At 35.3% G+C, this 18604-nt stretch overlaps 2 protein-coding genes across 2 annotated transcripts; one reads left to right on the top strand and one right to left on the bottom strand.

Moving 5' to 3' along the window:
* Positions 1-3929: 3929 nt before the first annotated feature.
* Positions 3930-4421, bottom strand: LOC127104324 (secreted RxLR effector protein 161-like). The gene has a single exon (XM_051041511.1). It carries the CDS (start codon positions 4419-4421, stop codon positions 3930-3932), a length of 492 nt encoding a protein of 163 aa, XP_050897468.1.
* A 4076-nt stretch (positions 4422-8497) lies between these two features.
* LOC127104323 (uncharacterized) lies at positions 8498-8995 on the top strand. The gene has a single exon (XM_051041510.1). It carries the CDS (start codon positions 8498-8500, stop codon positions 8993-8995), a length of 498 nt encoding a protein of 165 aa, XP_050897467.1.
* Positions 8996-18604: the final 9609 nt, after the last annotated feature.

The raw sequence follows: 18604 nt of genomic DNA, 5'->3' as shown, positions 1-18604 counted from the left end.
TGCTAGTGAGTTGTAAATATTGAGTACAAAACAAACACCTATTTGAGTTGCGTGCAATCCAAATTTTGTGACTGCATTTATTGAATTAAGAATAAATAATGCTATTTTTAAAAAAAATTTAAAACAATTAAATTAAATTTTGAATGGTCCTATTTTTGATCGAGCAGTTTAATTTCGTGTGAGTGCTTGTATTCACTGTATATCCAATTTAAATCTAACAAACACACAGCAAAGTGATTTTTTAAACTCAAAAAATAAATTTTAAATCATTAATTTTTTTATAATCCGTAACCAAGACTCTTAACGCTAAAAAAGAACACTCCCCTAAAAATCCCTTTAAATTTCTCCATCCAAAACAAGTGAAAGTGCTTTTTAAGATGCTTACCTTATTCTTCAACATGCAACATAGAAGACTGAACACCAACCCTATTTTGAAATTTTCTTGTGATACTTATCTTATTGATGTTAATTTTCAATGTCACAATCACAACTAGGACTGAAAAAGGACTTGTAACAATATTTAGAACATTTTCCGAGTACACATGTGACAGAAAATTAAATGAAACTTAAAAAATGGAAAAATCTTTTTGGCTTTAGATGCTACAACAAGATCAATGTTTGCTTTACATGGGGTTGTGATGTTGCCTATTCCTTTTCCTTCTCTTGTCTCTATTTTTCTTTCTTCTGACTTGATTAACAGATTTGGCTACAATAGTATAACTAGAGATTGTGACCCTCTAATTAACCAAACCAAGCATGCTTTTTCCTTTGTCACATGTGGACCACTTGTTGGCTCTTGCCTCTGGTTTTGAGCCAACCTAGCTACTTGTTTTGTTGCAAGCGTGGGGCGTTTGTACATAGTGGACCATGATGCTCAGTGTTGCTGTTAACAGTAGTTTTTTCTATTATAGGCAACTATTACAATTTTGGCACAACAATCTTACATCGTACCATGGTTATTTACTAGGATAAATAGATCCTCATCCTTTCATGATAGAGAAGATCATCTATGTTAAATGATATTGTTCTTGTGCATCCACAAGACCCAAAACACCAAGACCTAATACATGTTACTTCAGGGTTTAAAAAAAATTATCGTCGATAAAATTACAGAGTTGAATCGCGGCTTACACCGCTCTCTTTGATACGTTTTACTATTTAAAATTATGCAAAACACTTACTCAATCACGACGCTTCCATGATAAAACAATCCCGTTCTATAACGTCCGATTACTACTTACATGATAGAAAATTAATATAGAAATACACTCTGATGACACTATGATCTGTTAAATATGGTATAAATATCGATCTTAGTATCTAATTTTTATGCCAGTCGTAAATGACGTGAAGAAGTCACTAGAAAATTAAATTATAGATAAAGCAAAGCGAGAGAGACAAGAAAGATTTCAGAATGCAAAAATTAGAGCGAAGAGAATGAGATGAGAAAATCTCTATTTATAAGCAAAATTCTGACTTGAATGGGAGAAAACATAGGGGAATGAAGCGTATCCGGCCAAAAACTAGCCGTTATGTAGCTTAGTCAACAAAGAAATATGGAAACGTGGAAGGCAAGTCAAAATCGATCAACAATGAAGGTTTCCGTCGGTGATATCACACAAATTAAGTAATTAATATACACTACACAAATTGATTATCAATTAATATTAAATATTTTTCACCATTTCGGATACCAAAAAATAATGAATAAGCCCAACCAAGCCAAAATCGAGCTGAGTCGACTGAATAAACGCAATAGTGCTGGGCGTGCACTTGTGATCGTTCATGGTGGTGCATCGCCACCCTTTCACAAAATTAGGTATCCCTTAGGGCACTAATGGCATGCTGTCACCGTACGTCGTTTAGCAAGAAAAAAATGGACAATTATGACAAGAAATGAGCAAGTTAGAGACAAAAGAGTGAAAAAAGCTTGAAAAAGCACTTTTGGATGAAGAAATGCACTTAGTGAGAAAATTGATGAAAAATGAACAAAAACACGCCGCTTTGCTTATGGAATTAACGTGCCCGCGTTGGATCCTAACACGAGTAAATTTTTGCAATGATTGTCCAACGCACACGCTCCCATGTCCAACGCGTCCGTGTTCGTACACTTGCTTGTCACGTGTTTTTAAAAGCTTTATAAGGAAAAGAAGAAAAAGAAAAAGTGGTTCGATTCCCTAGAGAGAAAACTGACGTATATGGGCAATTTTAGAGCTTTTGGAGGCGATTGTAGAGCTTTTTTTTTGGTGATTCTTCATGCTCTTCGATTATTATTCAACATGAGCAGAGCAACTAGATTTCCCCTATGATAGGTCTAATTTGATAATGAACCTGCTTTTACTTGATTGAGACATATTATCAGATGATGTTAATGTAATTGTTCTAACTCGTTGTTATTATTCCATTATTGATTGTGCTCATTGCCTTTTGTTTGTTATAGAATTCAAATTGATCTTGATAAGTAGGGACTACTGACCCTAGGGCTATTTATCTGACATACTTTAACTGTTGAATTCGCTAATTAACTAGGGATAATACGATTAGGAATTATGACTTATGGATTAACATGCCGTGTTGCCTGATTTAACAGTATAATTAACCTGGAGATCGCGGAACTATCGCTTAGGCTAGTGAGCTACATGCCAAGGGATTGAATGTAGTGGTAGAGTTAGTCTGTCGTGTAACTCTGTAGTTATTGCATGTCTATTAATGCACGTTTCATCAATATCGTAAAAACAGAGGATTCTGACAATAAGACCTGACCGTCTTTATTATAATTATTATTAAAAATTCTCTCTTTTGTTTTGAGTAAAATAATCTGAAATACCCTCATTTACTGTTTAATCATATTGCACAATGTACCTTGTTTTAATTTCACAATCCTTGTGGAGACGAATTTATTTTTATTACTTCAATTACAACGCTAGCACATTGCTAGTAAATTGTCCATCAGGAACACCCCAAGAGACCAACCTCCATATATAAGCACTACTAAAGTGTGGTATCCTTCCAATGTGAGACTTTAATGAAGTTTTCAAATTCACCTCTACACATACTAGCTCTTACTTGTGCTTATTTATTGCCAACATAAAGCTAATAATCCCTGCCATTTCCCCACTAATCCTTTGATTTTCAACAATCCCCCACTTGAATTTAAAAAAGTGATTTTACAAGTAATGTCAAATATTTCTAAAATTGTACATAAATAAAGGTGTCTATAACTTGAATCTTTGCTTAACAATTAGGATTCTGATTCAATAAGAGTAACACAATTGTCTTTAATTCTATCTTAGACATCATACCCTCACACAACCTTTTCTTAAGGTATATTATAACAAGCCCGTGCTTTAATGGCCATACACGTCTATCCTAGTTTAGTGAAGGCTCTATAAATTATGCCTCAAAATTCCATAGGAACTTGTCTAAGTTCCACAATCACACTTATGAGTCTATCAAAAGTACTCATATAGCTAGATCTTCACTCCTTAAAAGTATAAATCTCATTAAGAGGTTCTATTATCTCATTCTCTTATCTCTTTAGGATTCATGCTTCTCTAATTTATACTAACATGATCATATCATATTACTCATAGCTTGTTTTGCCCATTGAACATATTTCTTGGGACCTCTAGTCTATTAGGTCGGGTTACCATCATGAGCAAATCACTTCTCTATAGGAATTAGTCTCATATTCTTGGATATACTTTGAGCTTTCTCTCTAGCTAATCCTTTTGTCAAATGATTTGCTAAATTTTCATTAGCTCGTACATGATACACTCTTACAATCTCTAACAATGTTGTGCTTCCTTCATATTTGACGACTCTTACCATTATATTAACGATTCTCAATTTTTCGCAATAGCCGCGGTACTATCGCAAAAGTCCAACACAGTTGGCATATGTTTTCTCATAAAAAGATCAAATAACAATCATCTTAACCAACTTGCTTCTTCAGTAGCAGTAACTAATGATATCATTTTAGAATCCATCGTGAACTGACCCAAAATAGTGTGTTTCTTTGATTTCCAAGATACAACTCCTCTAGCTATATTGAATATATAACTGCTAATTGCTTTGGAATCATCTGATACGGTATTCCAATCCACATCATTGTATCCTTCAAGTATAATAGGAAATCTATGATAATATAAACTAAGTTTCATGTTCTTCTTAAGGTATCGCACAACTCTCTCAATGACTTGCCAATTCTCATTAATCGATCTACTTGTAAACCTACGCAACAGTCCTACGACATATGGCATGGTACAATCAATAGTATACCCGAGTCTACCAATGATGCTCGCATATTCAGTTTGTCTAACACTGTCACTAGTGTTCTTAAATAGTTTAACACTTGAATCATATGGTGCACAATCATGTTTACGTTCAAAGTAGTTATATTTCTTTAAGATCTTATCCATATAATGAGAACTAATCTAAAGAAATTCCTAGTTTGGATCTAGTGGTTACGCAAGAATGTTTACATTCAAAGTATCACAAACCATTTTGGTTGGTCCATATAGATTTATTCTTCTAAGTCACCATTTAAAAAAGCTGTTTTAACATCCATTTTGTGTACTTTTAAGTTATAAATAGTAGCAGTTGAAATTAATATCCTAATGGATGTAATTCTAGTGATTGGAGAAAAAGTATCCAAGAAATCTAGATTTTCTCTTTGCGTAAAACCTTTGACTACAAGGCAAGTCTTGTACTTATCAACAATTTCACTAGGTTTTAGTTTATTTTTCAAAAACCATTTAAAAACGATTGGTTCGCAACCAGGAGGCAAGTCTACTAAGTTTTAGGTCTTGTTAGATTCCAGAGAATCTATCTCATAGTTAATAATAACTTCTTGCCGAAAAACTGCATCCAGAGATGACAAGGCTTCTTGAAGATTTGTTGGATCTTCTTCTAATATATAGGCCACATAATCACTCCCATAAACTTTATAAACTCTTAATTCTTTACTTTGTCGAAGTTCCGTTTCTACTTCATCATTATTTTTTGTGCTTCTTATCACAAGAATGTGATTTGATTCAGTGTCCCAACTATTTCTCGATTTGAAAGAAAATTTATATTCATAGAATTCAACGTTGTTTGATTATATGATTACTTTATCATTTAGGTCATAATACTTATATGACTTACTATTTTCTACATACCCAATGAATACACATTCATAGGCTCTACTAGCGAGTTTAACTGGCTTCAGATCCATAATTCTAACATAAGCATGATAACCCCAAGTTCCAAAATAAGGAAAGTTTGGATGTATTTTCTTTAATATCACAAGGAGAGATCTTATATTTAGACTTGGGAGCTATATTCAGGACCTGGAAAATAATGAATAAAATTTACCCTACTAGTGAGATGCAACACTAAAATTCAATATAATAGCATTGACTAGTACAATAAGATTTTTATTCTTTCTTTCTGCTTTATAATTCATTTCAAGAGAATATGATGCATATTTTTCATGTTTAATTCCCGTTGTTTATAAAATTAAGGCTAAAATAGTTTGTTGGTCCCTGTAAGTTAGCGAGTTTTTGGTTTTGGTCTCTGAATTATTTTTTGTCTGAGTCCCTATATCTCACTTTTTGTGTTTGTTTTAATCCTTAAAGTCAAAATCCGTAGGTTTCCTGCAGATTTTCCTGCGGATTTTACCTTTAGGGACTAAAACCAACACAAAAGTGAGATATAGGGACTCATACAAAAAAAGAAGAAGATACAGGGACCAAAATTAAAAACCCGCTAACTTACAGGGACCAAAAGACTATTTAAGCCTAAAATTAATAAATAAGCTAGAACAATATTCGGTTTCCCTATCACTAAGAAACCTCTTAATCTTCTTACTAAATTGTTTTTCTAGTTTTTTTTAAACGTATTTTGCTTTTCCATTCTTTATACTCAAGTCTCTATTGGAGCACTGAATCAAGTTTAATTTAAAGAAATTTCTTGTTAGTCAGGTTCAATTTATCACTTTCATTACAATTTTTATACTATTTTAATTGTTTATCATGATTTCAATTTCAAAGATTGCTTTGATTGTGTTATCCATCGCCATGAGTGAGTAGTCCACTAGGGACTAGTAGGGACTATGGGTCATAAGGATTATCCCATAACTATTTGTATGATCCATCACAAGTTGATTATGAGAGTATTTGTTCATATTTATTTTAATACCTAAATTCGGACCATAGTCTGAAAGGATATGTATTGGTACTCGAGCACATGTTTTTAAACAATCGAGTCCAATACAACGAAAGTGCTTGGATGAGATTGAGAAATGTCCCATTTTTATATTAGTGCGAAAGTAACAAATCCTTGACAAATAATCCGGTTGTGTGAAAGTAGATGAATTATTCGTCATCGATAGGGCAACACGCTGACGAAAACAAGTGTTATCCATATTTATCTATTTTTTTTGTAAATTGTGTCAGAATTCTAGTAATAGAAGTGAATTGGATCATACAGTGATGTAAGAGTAAGAATTGTGACCTTAAGTTCAGTTTGTTTCATTATAATTCAAGTGATTTTTATTTAAGTTGTTTTTCTGAAAAGTGCTTTTTAAATAAGTTGTTTTACAAAACCTCAATTTTGGTCTCTCTATATATACGTCAATATAATGGAGTTAGGTATTCAATCCATTAGTCCTTGTAGTTCGATAGTATTTTACTACTTCACACACCCGTGCACTTGGGTGTGTCATATTTTTGACATTGTTGTCGGGGACCAATTGTGCTCAATATTGAATTATTATTTAATCACTGTATAGACTAGAGCTTTATTTTTTTCTTTTTATTTTGTTGTAGTCCTCACAACCCTTGTATGTGAAGAACTTGTTCTGTTGAGAACTAAGTCACACCTGTGAACAAAATCGAGCGTTTCTTAAGTGAGAGACGCCGAATTCTAAGACAGCGAGAGATGGATGATCAAGTAGTTAACACTAAGCCTACTAAGGATTATGCGGTTCCTATCAAAGAGGAAATACATTACAGTATTGTGTACCCTACGATTGCAGCAAATAATTTTGAACTCGAACCAGCTTTGATAGGTATGGTGCAACAAAACCAATTTTATGGGTTGCCTTATGAGAACCCAAACCTTTACTTATCTATCATTGATGAAAATTGTGACATTATAAATTCTAATGGCATTGACCAAAACTCCATGTTCCTCAGGTTATTCCCTTTATCTTTGGGAGATCGTGCGCAAGCTTGACTTCAATCCCTGCCCTCTAATTCAATAACTTCTTAGACTCAATAGAAAGCGACCTTCCTTGCGCGGTATTTTCCGCCAAGCAAAATGGCCTTAGTTGGGAATGAGATTAATAATTTTAGGAAGGAAGAGGGGGAATATTTGTTTGACACATGAGAGCGTTATAAGGACTTGTGGAGATTGTGCCCATTCCACGGGCTTGAAAAGTGGATGATTATTCATACTTTTTTATAATGGTCTCCTTTACTCCACAAGGATGACCTTAGATGCGACTCCTGCGGAGCCCTCATAAATAGACTCAAGATGTGGCATATAATTTAATAGAAGAGATTGCTAAGAACTACCACTCATGGGGGAACGTGTGACAAGTCGTCGCTAAATCTTCCCCTAAGACCAGTGGGCTTTATGAGGTAAATGCATTTGACCATACAAACACAAATGTGGATGCTCTCTACCAGAAAATTGGTAGTTTGAGCACCACACCTCCCGCACTTGTACCACCTACCCATGTTGATTATGTTACCCCGTTACTCTCTACTATGAGATATGCAGAATAAATGGCTACGCTGATAAAGATTGTCAAATGATCTTCGCTGGAGGATCCATCAAGGAAAATGCTAATTTTATGAATAACAACCAGCGGAATAATCCGTATTCTAACACTTATAACCTAGGGTGGTGAGACCATCCAAATTTCTTTTATAGGAAAAACCATCCTCAGAAAGCTATGAGACCACTGGGTTTTCAAAAAGTTATGCCAACCGACCCTAAGAAGTCTAACTTAGAAATTTTGATGGAAAACTTCATGATGACACACTCTGTCAAAACAATGACTTTAGAAATCATAACCTCCTCACCAATTAGGCACTTAGGCAGTTGACCACTAAAATTGACAATGTTGCCATCCATAATAAGATGTTGGAGACTCAAATCTCCCAAGTTGCACAATAATAAGCTTCTACTTCCATCCCTCTAGAATCGATTCCGGGGCAACCCAGGCAAAATTCTAAGCGGAACTTGATTGTTGTGATAATCCATAGTGGTAAACAAGTGGTTAGTTCTGATGATAGAGAAAAAGAGGTTGAGGATAGTGACCAAACACCACCTAAAAAGGAGGTTGTTGAATAGGTTGAGAATGAAGCACCATATGTTGCTCCTCATCTTTACAAACCAACCATCCCATTCTCTAAAGCCTTGTAAAAGATACAGTGGAGGCCCAGTTTAAAAGTTTGTGGAACTTCTTAAGAAGATGCACCTCAATGTGCCTTTTACCGAGGTAATGACTCAAATTCCCTCTTATGATAAATTGCTAAAAGAAATTCTTTCTAATAAAAGAAAATTAGAGGACCATGAAATTGTGGCTATGATTCTTGATAGTAGTATTGTGATTCAAAATATGGTGATCCCAAAGCTTAAAGATCCGACAAGTTTCTCTATCCCTTGTCAAATTGGCACGATGAACTTTGAGAGAGCAATTTGTGATTTATGGGCCATTGTTAGTCTGATGTTCCTACATGTATGGAAGAAGTTAGACATGGGTGAGATGAAACCGATAAATGTATCTCTGCAACTGGCAGATAAATCAGTCAAATACCTTGTAGGTGTGTTAGGGTATGTCCCGATGAGAGTAGGAGAGTATTATGTGCCTGTAGACTTTATCATAATGGACATCTACGAGGATTCCCAAATCAAGATACTTTTAGGTAGGCCATTCATAGATACGACAGGGGCCATCATTGATGTTAAGAGAGGGAAGTTGACTTTTGAGGTAGGATAAGAGAAAATTGAGTTTATATTGACAAGACTCATGAATTTTTTTTCATTAAGGGACTATTGTTGTTTATTGGATTTGATCACTGATTGTGTTCAAAAGAGCGCATCAAAGCCTCTTCCGACTAATAAGTTGGAAAAATATTTGTTTGATACTGCCAAGATTAATAAAGAAAACATCAAAACTAAGGTTTTTGGGGAAATATTGGACAAAGTCCCATCTCCACTAACTAAAGCTTTGAAGTGCTTGTAACATAATGGTGAGCCTAAAAACCAAAAACCCTGACTAGGGATGAAGCAAGGGAATCCTAATAAAAATAAAGGAGAAGGTCCATGAAAAACCGGAACTAAAATATGAGCCTTCTCATAAAAGGAGGAAGAATAAGGAGAAGGATCTATGGCATGAATAAATAGAATTAGTTGGGCCCTAAAATCATCTAAGGGAGATAATACAAACTCAAGTTTAAAGGAAGCACCCTCCTATGTTTAAGGGTCTAAGTGATCGAGATAAATGACCTTAAATAAAGCACTACGCGAGAAGGAACCCATGCTTTTCACTCTAATTTATTTTCTTGTTGTTTGATTTTTTTCCAGTTAATAAAAGGCTCACGACGAGGAAGCGAAACAAGTGATAAAAGTTGAGAAAAATTGATAAAGTAATTATGCCCGGAAAAATCTGACAAAAACACATGAAAACCGAATTCCCCATACAAAAACTAGGGAGCTACTACGGGTGACCGTACCACCTGCTATGGACCATAGAAGCACCCATATCCAAAACCCTAAAAACTCATCTAGCCATATAAAATCCAGGGACCTACTACAGAAGACCGTAGCAAGCCCATGCGCCCGAATGTCCACTCTTTTTTGAATTTTCAAACTTTTCCTTGGCCCCACCCACCTCTCTCTCTCTCTCTCTCTCTCTCTCTCTCTCTCTCTCTCTCTCTCTCTCTTCCCAATCATTCCAACTAACTCACCTTTAAACCTTCAAAATCTGATTTTCAATTCACTTAATCACCAAATCTCTCTCTCTCTCTCTCTCTCTCTCTCTCTCTCTAAACCTACCATCTTCATCTTTCTCTTCATATTCTCTCCAAAAGCCATCCAAACCTCCATTAAAACAAAAACAAAAGATTTAATATTTACCCCCTTCCACCATTAAATCCAAAACTACCTTTACAAAACCTTCATCAATCATCACCCCAATCACACTTCCGGGCATAATATTTCAAAAAGCTTATTCAATTTTGTGTGTGGCTTTTATCAACCATGGTACCAAAAAGGAGTGACAAGAGAAAGCAAGTCGCCGAATCATCAAGACTCAAAAAAAGAGGGAACACTAGGGCCTTGAATACTCACAACATCATTTTTGAGAGTAACGATCAAGCCAAATGATATTCCGCCTTGATCAAGTGGAAGCTCACACCAACAAGGTACATGTGTGAAATCACTCTTTCCACCGTTGGTTTAAAATACGAAATATATAGAATCTTTATTCCATTGATTTGTTAGAGTTCACACAAAGGGAAGCATAGACCTACGAGCGCATTACCCTTGAGCTTTTAAGTACGTTAGAGTTTAAATTGCTGAAAAAATGGATTGACGGTATGAGGTATTACTATGGTGCTCTCAAATTCCGTATCTTTAATCAAAACCATGAGTTGAATGTTGAAGAGTCGAGACATATTCTAATATTTCCTATCTATGGGCCCGGGGATGTCCCAAACGATTTTAATGTTAAGAACATCTGGAATGATATTATTTGCGATCACTTTTATACTACTGATGGGGAAAAAGCCTCCACCATTCAAAACCCTTACTTCTAGTACACCCAAAAGTCCCTTGGCCACACCTTGTTTGGGAGAGGTGATAGTACCAGAGTAGTCACCCAAAGAGATATTTTCTTTTTGTACTGCATGATTAACAATGATGTGGTTAATTCCGCCGCCTTTGCGACCAAATATATGGGGAAGGTTGCTCGCGTGGCCTCTAGAGGAATTTTGGCGAGGGATATGATTACCCAAATTACCGAGCACCTTGGGTTTGAATTTAATTTGGAAGAGTATCATCTTGTAGAGGGTAGAGGTAAGATTGACATGGATGCCCTTGTACACCAAGGCATGATTTTTGTTGATGGTAACACCTATACGGTGATAATCTGCAGCAAAGCTATTTTTGATTTGCCTAACCCTAGGAAAGTAAAGGATGATGTTGTGAATAATTGGCTCTATAATACGGGCGCCCCCACTCCGGATAATTCATCCGGGGGGAGGGTGACCTTGATTTGTCTAACCATGATGCAAGTACTGCTATGAAGGAGGACATTATCCCACCACCTACTCATCCGAACCAACATGAAGTCGAGACATGGTCTTGGATGATGTTTAGTTGATGTTGCAACAACTTATGTTTCACTTCCCACCTCCTGAGTGTGGTCTTTGTGAGTTCACTCCCTCTTGCTTGTGCTAAAACATTGAGGATAACGTTTGATTCAAGTTTGGGGAAATTTCTTTACTTTTCTTTCACTTTTTGTATCTTGTGTGTTTATGTTTTTTTTGCTCTTTTAGCTAATTCTGTTAATTTTAGTTGTTTCAGTTAATTCTTCTTTTAAAAAGACCACTTTTTAATTTTTTTCTTCGAATTAGGACGGTTCAAATCTCTTTCTTGAAAAGCTTTGGTCATGAGGAAACCGGAAAAGTATATAGAGTTAGAGGGATAAGAGGTTAAGACTAGGGACATCAGGAAAGCTTGACAACATAAGTATTACTCAAACTACCTAGGTTCCCCAAAGTAAGATGTGAGTCCACCGTATATATTTGTACATGTCATACCCCTAAATTTGGCTTACTTATTCTCATTTCATTTGGCTTATGACTCATAATCCATATGCATACCCTCACCCTAATCATCTATTGTAGGGTCATTCATCTGCACTTTCATTTACATGTAATATCATTGATTCAAATAAATCCTATTATTTATGATACAAGATATTGGATTATGCCAAATGTGTCATTAATTTTCATGGATTGGTGTTTTTATGGTGTGTACTTGAGAAGCAAGCCCGTGTGATCATTGTGCTACATTTTGACTTTTTGGGCACAACTAACTTTAGCGATGTTCACTTTTCTTGGCCTAAATCTTTGGAATCCCTAATTTTGGTCAAGACACTCTAATTATGAAGTTGGAAGCCCTTTGCAAGAGTTTGACTTTTGGTCAACAAAGTCAACCATGGAAGGTTGGCTTTTTGTCGACCAATTACTTATGAGGTTTTAAATGTTGGTTATTAATGGCTATTGTTATCTTGGTTAAGGCTTTACAAATCAAGGTTCAAAGGTATCAAAATTCAAACCTTCAAAATTTTGAAATTGGAGGGAAATTCATTTCTTGGGAAAGGAGTTACAAACTACATTCAAGGCCAAGTTTCATTTCAAACACTAATAAAATACATTACAAGGGTCATACTTGCAACAAGTTTGTAACAAGCCTTAAGATCTTGTCCTTCATTACACCAAGTTTGCAACAACCCTGCAAAGACTAATCCACATTAGCATCATATGACTACACACACTCAAGCATGTCATAAACACTATCCAATGCTGTAAGACCCCAATTTTGACCCTAAGATCCCTTATGCAATCTCATCATATGCATTAGCATTGGGATCATACCTTGGCATCCTCCTTACCCCTCTTTCATTCGGTTTGTTTTGGGAGAGATCACCAAGCACCATGTGATTGTATCACACTTGTATTTTATCATTTTACTAACCAAATATACCAAAAATATGCCTTTGCATTTGCCTAAATCTTTTGTAGGAAGGGCATGATCATCTTGATCTATCAAGTTCACATCTAGGGTTTAAGACCCTCATTGCTAAGAGCACAACCAAGGAATGATCCACAAGAGCTCTAAGCATTATATATGAGTCCCAATGATCTATACGTGTTACTTTGATCAAGTATTCTTCAAGAGTTTGAAATTGGTTTGCCTTGGAAACCCTAGTTCATCTAGGTATCTTGTGTAACTTCTTCAACAAACTTCCTCATAAATTGATCAAATTTCTCAAGGGACACTTCAAAATTCATCATATTATGCATATATGATCTACCATGAGCCTAAAAAGTCAAGAGAATTACAAGTTAGCAAGTTGGTTGATGGTGGTTGGCCAGATGAATTCATCTAATCAAAACTGGGTCTCCCTAGACCCTATCTCCTACAATTTTCATCATATGAAAATGATTCCAAGAGAAACATGACTCTAAATGATATTCCAAACAACTTTCATGTTGAGGTATAGAGCTAAGTTTGCTTGGAAAGTCATTTTCTATGTTGAAACATTATAGGCCATTTTGTATAAACCCTAATTTGAAAGTCAACTTCCCAAGGCCATAACTTACTCAATCTTTATGAGATGAAAAATTTAAAAGTTTCAAAATCAAATTCAAGGTGTCTAATTCAACTTTAATGTTTGGATTGAAAGCTAAACCAACGTTTATGAGCATGTGATATGAGGATACATTATAGGTCATTTTGGACCAATACCATTGAACAAGTGATTTTCCTCAACTTCAAAAATTCATAACTCACTCATTATAAATACAAATGATGTCAAATTGGTGACCATTTTTAAGGACTTTGAAAGAGATACAACTTTGATGGAGACACGTTTCTCATTTGGAGCTCACATAAAAAGTTAAGCAAGGTGGAATAATTGAATATGTGACTTGACACTTAGAAAATATTTTAACATGTTGAAACTTACAAACTTCCACCTCAAAATGAATCATGATACAAGTTCCAAATGGGAAAGTGTTCAACATAAGAGTTGTTCCTCTTGACTTAAGCTTTCCAAAGAGTCCCAATTCATTCATTTTGGACTAAGTTTGATAGGTATGCACATGGTGTAAACAGACCTGTATCAGTTGGAAAAATCAAAGCTTCAAATGTTCAAACAACTTTGCCTTGCCATTCAAGCTTCATGCAGACCTCATTTCAGTTGGTTATGGACCTAAATGGATTGCTTCATGGGCCTGCACACCCCTATGCAAGCATGTATATTGCATTACCAAATTTGGAGATTTTTTCAAGTGTGCAAATAACACTTCTAATGGCTCTAAATAGAGGTCCCATGCATCAATTCAAAGGACCTTGCGCGCCAGCTTTGCCCCCAACCTTCCAAACCCTCCCAATTCAAAGGAAAACCTGAGAAATTTCATTTAAAATTTGAGTTTGAATCTCACTGTTTGGATATTCAAAAACTCCAGGATCCAAAGCTTTGCATTGTTCTTAAGCCACTTCCACAAGCTCCATAAGCAAGATCAAGCACAAATTGAAGCAAGAAAGATCCATTTCTGCACAACATTGAAGGTAATTTTCTAGATTTTTCTTCTCTTCGATTCTCTCTCAATACTCATTAATTCTATTGGATCCTTGGTTGTCTGAACTCCTACCAATGTAGGCAAGAAGATTGAGTTGCTTTGAGGTCAAATCGAAGCAACTCAGTTGACACACCTCAAAATTCAACTTCACGTATCTCTATATATATTTGGAGTTAGTTAAAATTGAGGTGATATTTGTGATCTACGCCATTTTATCTTTAAGATCATGTCCTTTTTTTTCATTTATGATGTGGTGATGACTGAACCAGTCCGACCAGGGTCATTGGAGAAGATGACCGACCTTTGGCTCTGACGATGCGCTGGAAGCATTCCGAGCCATTAGATGAGTTTGAAATGTTTTAATCAGGAGCGTACATTGTGATTACCAAGCGTGTGGACGTTTGACTCAAGTGCATCATGGAACGCATGCACTCCACGACTTGATCTGCCACATCAATTAATGAGGCATATCAAGTGGTCCACGTTTTTTTGATTATCTGATTTTATTTTTTATTCCTTTGATTTTCATTAATTCATATTAATTTTAATATTGATCCAAAAAATATGAGAGTTTCACCAATTTTTTTAAATAAAATCCTCTTTCATTTTCTGATTTAAAATTATTTTTTAGATCATTATTAATATTTTTCATGATTTAATTAATTTTATGAATATTCTTAATTGTTTAAAAATACTTTTAAGTTTCCAAAAATTCTAAATTTTTTTCTCCAAGGTCCTTTGACCTTGTTTGACCTATGATAAATCTCATGGCCATTTATTTGGTGGTTTGATGAGGTTTTCGGAAATTGACCAACCATATTTAATTTAATGTATTATTTTTAATATTTTTTAATTGTTTAAATGCCAAATTAATTGTGTTGAGCCATTTTAATTGCCTTTGTGAGTTTGACTTGTGTTGTTGGGCCTTGGTCAAGGTTGATTTGACTTTGTTAGGTTAAGATCATTGGATTTAGGGAATTGATGGGATGTACATTCCATCTCCCAAAATGAATGAATGATCTTAACTTGATAAAAGTCCTTCTTTGTCCAATTTGTGTTTGATCCATTCCCCTTCATCTTTATCTCATTCCCCTTACTTATGCATTCATGTCATTGGACCTATGATATCTCAATATCCTTAGGCTAGTTGATTGCAAAATCAACATAAGTATGGATGAGATTAGGTTCCCCATTTTGCATATTCTTATTGTGTGTGGTATGTTTCATGAGCATAGTTCATCATACTATGTCTCTAACATGCATTAACACCAAAATTCTATTACCCGACCTCAAATAGTTGTGACTTCTAGATAAGTCCAATTACGATTGCTTAACATAGCGCTAAATTTGTGACACAAAAGGCATATCATTCTAGTTAGTGAGATTGTAAGTCTCCCCTCTTTCATGGTATTGTGTGGAAACTTGGCCTTTTTTCCTTCCTTTGGAAGATGTCTTGGTTCAAGGATCCATGCTTGTGATAAGTGGATTGAGTGTTCTCCAAAGAATGACTTAAAACAAAAAAGCAAGACAAAAGCAATACTAACTTCTAACTCATTAACAACTAACATTTAATTTCAAGTCCTTTACTTTCAATGCAATTAAATTTTTAAGCCTTATTCATTTGCCATTATTCATACCATTCTAATTGTTTATGTTAATGCCATTTTCACTTTGTCCACTTGGACCATATTTAGTGATATATTTTGTTTGTGTATACTTGTGTTTGTTTGTGTGGTCTTTGACCATTAATGTACATAATAAGAACAAAAAACCCTAAAATACATCTTGTGTGGATTGTTGGTTTAATCTGAGACAATTGGACTTAGAATTTAGGCAACACTCCTTATGTAAAGAACTTGTCCAATGTAACCTTTCATGTAACTAAGTGCTTAAGAATTGACACTTCATCTGATACATCATTAAAGATCCATTTGAGTTCATCTACAACATGATCATTATGAAGCTGTTATTTTGAACCTATGACTTAGTGCATTATGGAATTCATCTGCTACATGGGAAAATTTGAAGAAGATCATGGAGTTGCTAAGTTTGGATGTGGCTATCTTTATTTGATGCCTTGCTATTCAAGTTGATATATTGTGCATTGTTTATTGCTTGATTCTAATGTCCAAGGGAAATTTGGGTTTCTATATGACATTCTTGTCTATTGGATTGCAACCCATTGGTCAGATCTTTTCAACTCTCAACTTTTAAATTTGTGCTTAGGATTAGTCTCTTCATCTCTTCCCCACTTCTTTAATTTCAAAATCTCTCCTTCCTTTTAAAAGAACTTCTTTGCTTGTTCTTGTTTTCTAAACTTAGACCATATTGCAAATTAGAAACTTTGGCCTTATGCCATTGTATTTTCAAACTTCTTTTCTTAATCAAACTTGTAAGTAGACTTAACTATACTTGACTTCAAAATTTCAAAATCCAAAAAGAATGAACTCATTCAAACTATTTTTAGGCCTTTATGCCTTTCAAACTTGAAATTTTGTTAAAAGCAATGCATCCACTATGAAATTTATACCATGAACTACGAGGTTTTGATCCCTCATTTTATATTGGTACGTAGGCACAAGTCCGAAGGTCTTGTCAAACACAAAAATATAATTAATAAATTCTTTTCTCATCCCCCATTTTATTTGTTTGCAAACATCATTTGTACAAAAATACATATGCACACAAAAAAGGGCCCCCTAGGAGTACCTAGGACACTTTGGGTGCTAACACCTTCCCTCTGTGTAACCAACCCCCTTACCTGTAATCTCTGGTATTTTATTATTTTTTATTTGAAAACTTCTTATTTTTTTGGGTTTTGTTCTTACTTTTCCCTTTTCCCTTGGAAACTATAAAAGCGCGGTGGCGAATTTTGTTATTTGATGTCTTGCTTATCCATAGCTTGATGATCATAAATTTACCGCTACAGAAATTAAGTGGCGACTCTGCTGGGGAGTAGTCTCCAGTGGGTTTAGCCTACTGTTTTGTGTGTATATAATTGTATATTTGATGTATGTATATTTATTTGTATGATATAATCTGCTTGTTGTGCTTGGTGATCTCTGAGTGGTGAGATAAGTTCAAACCCTAACTTGAGTGCAATTAAGATAGTAGGATGGTATAGTCATGTTTGACTTGTGTGGAGTAGTCCTTAATAAGTTGGATTGATACCCATCTACTCAGTGGAGACCCTTTTGGATTTGGAAATGTCACACAAGTATTTATGGCTAGGCATTACTATCTCTGATTTGGGGTCCGAGAAGCTGAGGACCGTAGAACATTTAACCCTTCTTGGCCTATTTAGGACGTAGTGTGGAGACTGTTCAAATGTATACTTGATAACAGTTGTTACATGATACTATACTCCGACGAGTTTCTCTTGAGAATATTATGGGTTGATGAGTCAGTCATCCTAACCTGTAATATTCGATAGATGGAATTAAGACTCTGAGAACTTTTTAGAACATGACCTACAGGTTTTTATCCTTAGTTCACTCCTTAGGGATGGTTCTTACCCAGACTCCATGCTTGTGACTTACAACAAACCCTTGATTCTTGGTTGATCCAATCAAGTCTTGTCAATATCAATGGAACTTGGGTGTTGATAAGGTGAAAGCCATAATCCACCAAAATGGATGATTGATCTTGACAATGACTTGATTCATCCCTTGACCTTTGTTTGTTTGCCTTGTGTGTGATCTTTTATTTTTGATTGTTGCATTCATGCGCATCATAACATTCATCACACGAAAATTTCAAGGAACTGAGGTGTTATTTGCGAATATTTTCAGACCATGGATTGTGGACGAAGGAACACTAAGAAGTACAGTTTCAGATGTCCCGACTTGAAAGAGTTAAGGAAGCTATCATCTTTTGTATTAGATCCCTTGGACTTCAAACAACGCCATGGGAAGCTTCTGTCTATCTTGTCTGTTGATGTGGTCGAAGGACTCTTGAGTGTATTAGTGCAGTTCTATGATCCTCTCTACTGTTGCTTCACTTTTCCGGATTATCAGATTATGCCTACGTTGGAGGAGTATGCCCATCTTTTGGGAATACCTGTTTCTAACAAAGTGCCTTTTAGTGGATTGGAAGAGATTCCCAGATCTCATCTTATTGCTGAAGCTCTTCACTTGAAGAAGTCTGAGATAGAGGAGCATTGGGTGAAAAAAGGAGGATTGTTTGGATTGCCATCTGATTTCCTCATCACGGAAGCTACTGCCTTTGCTCAAGCC

This window comes from Lathyrus oleraceus, chromosome 7 (genome assembly GCF_024323335.1).
Source record: "Lathyrus oleraceus cultivar Zhongwan6 chromosome 7, CAAS_Psat_ZW6_1.0, whole genome shotgun sequence".
Taxonomy (NCBI): domain Eukaryota; kingdom Viridiplantae; phylum Streptophyta; class Magnoliopsida; order Fabales; family Fabaceae; genus Lathyrus; species Lathyrus oleraceus.
This window is presented reverse-complemented; position numbering and strand designations above follow the sequence as displayed.

What these genes read in the sequence shown, in the direction of transcription:
- LOC127104323 (XM_051041510.1), top strand. Translation starts at nt 8,498, where the DNA reads ATGACTCAAATTCCCTCTTATGATAAATTGCTAAAAGAAATTCTTTCT.
- LOC127104324 (XM_051041511.1), bottom strand. Translation starts at nt 4,421, where the DNA reads ATGGATAAGATCTTAAAGAAATATAACTACTTTGAACGTAAACATGAT.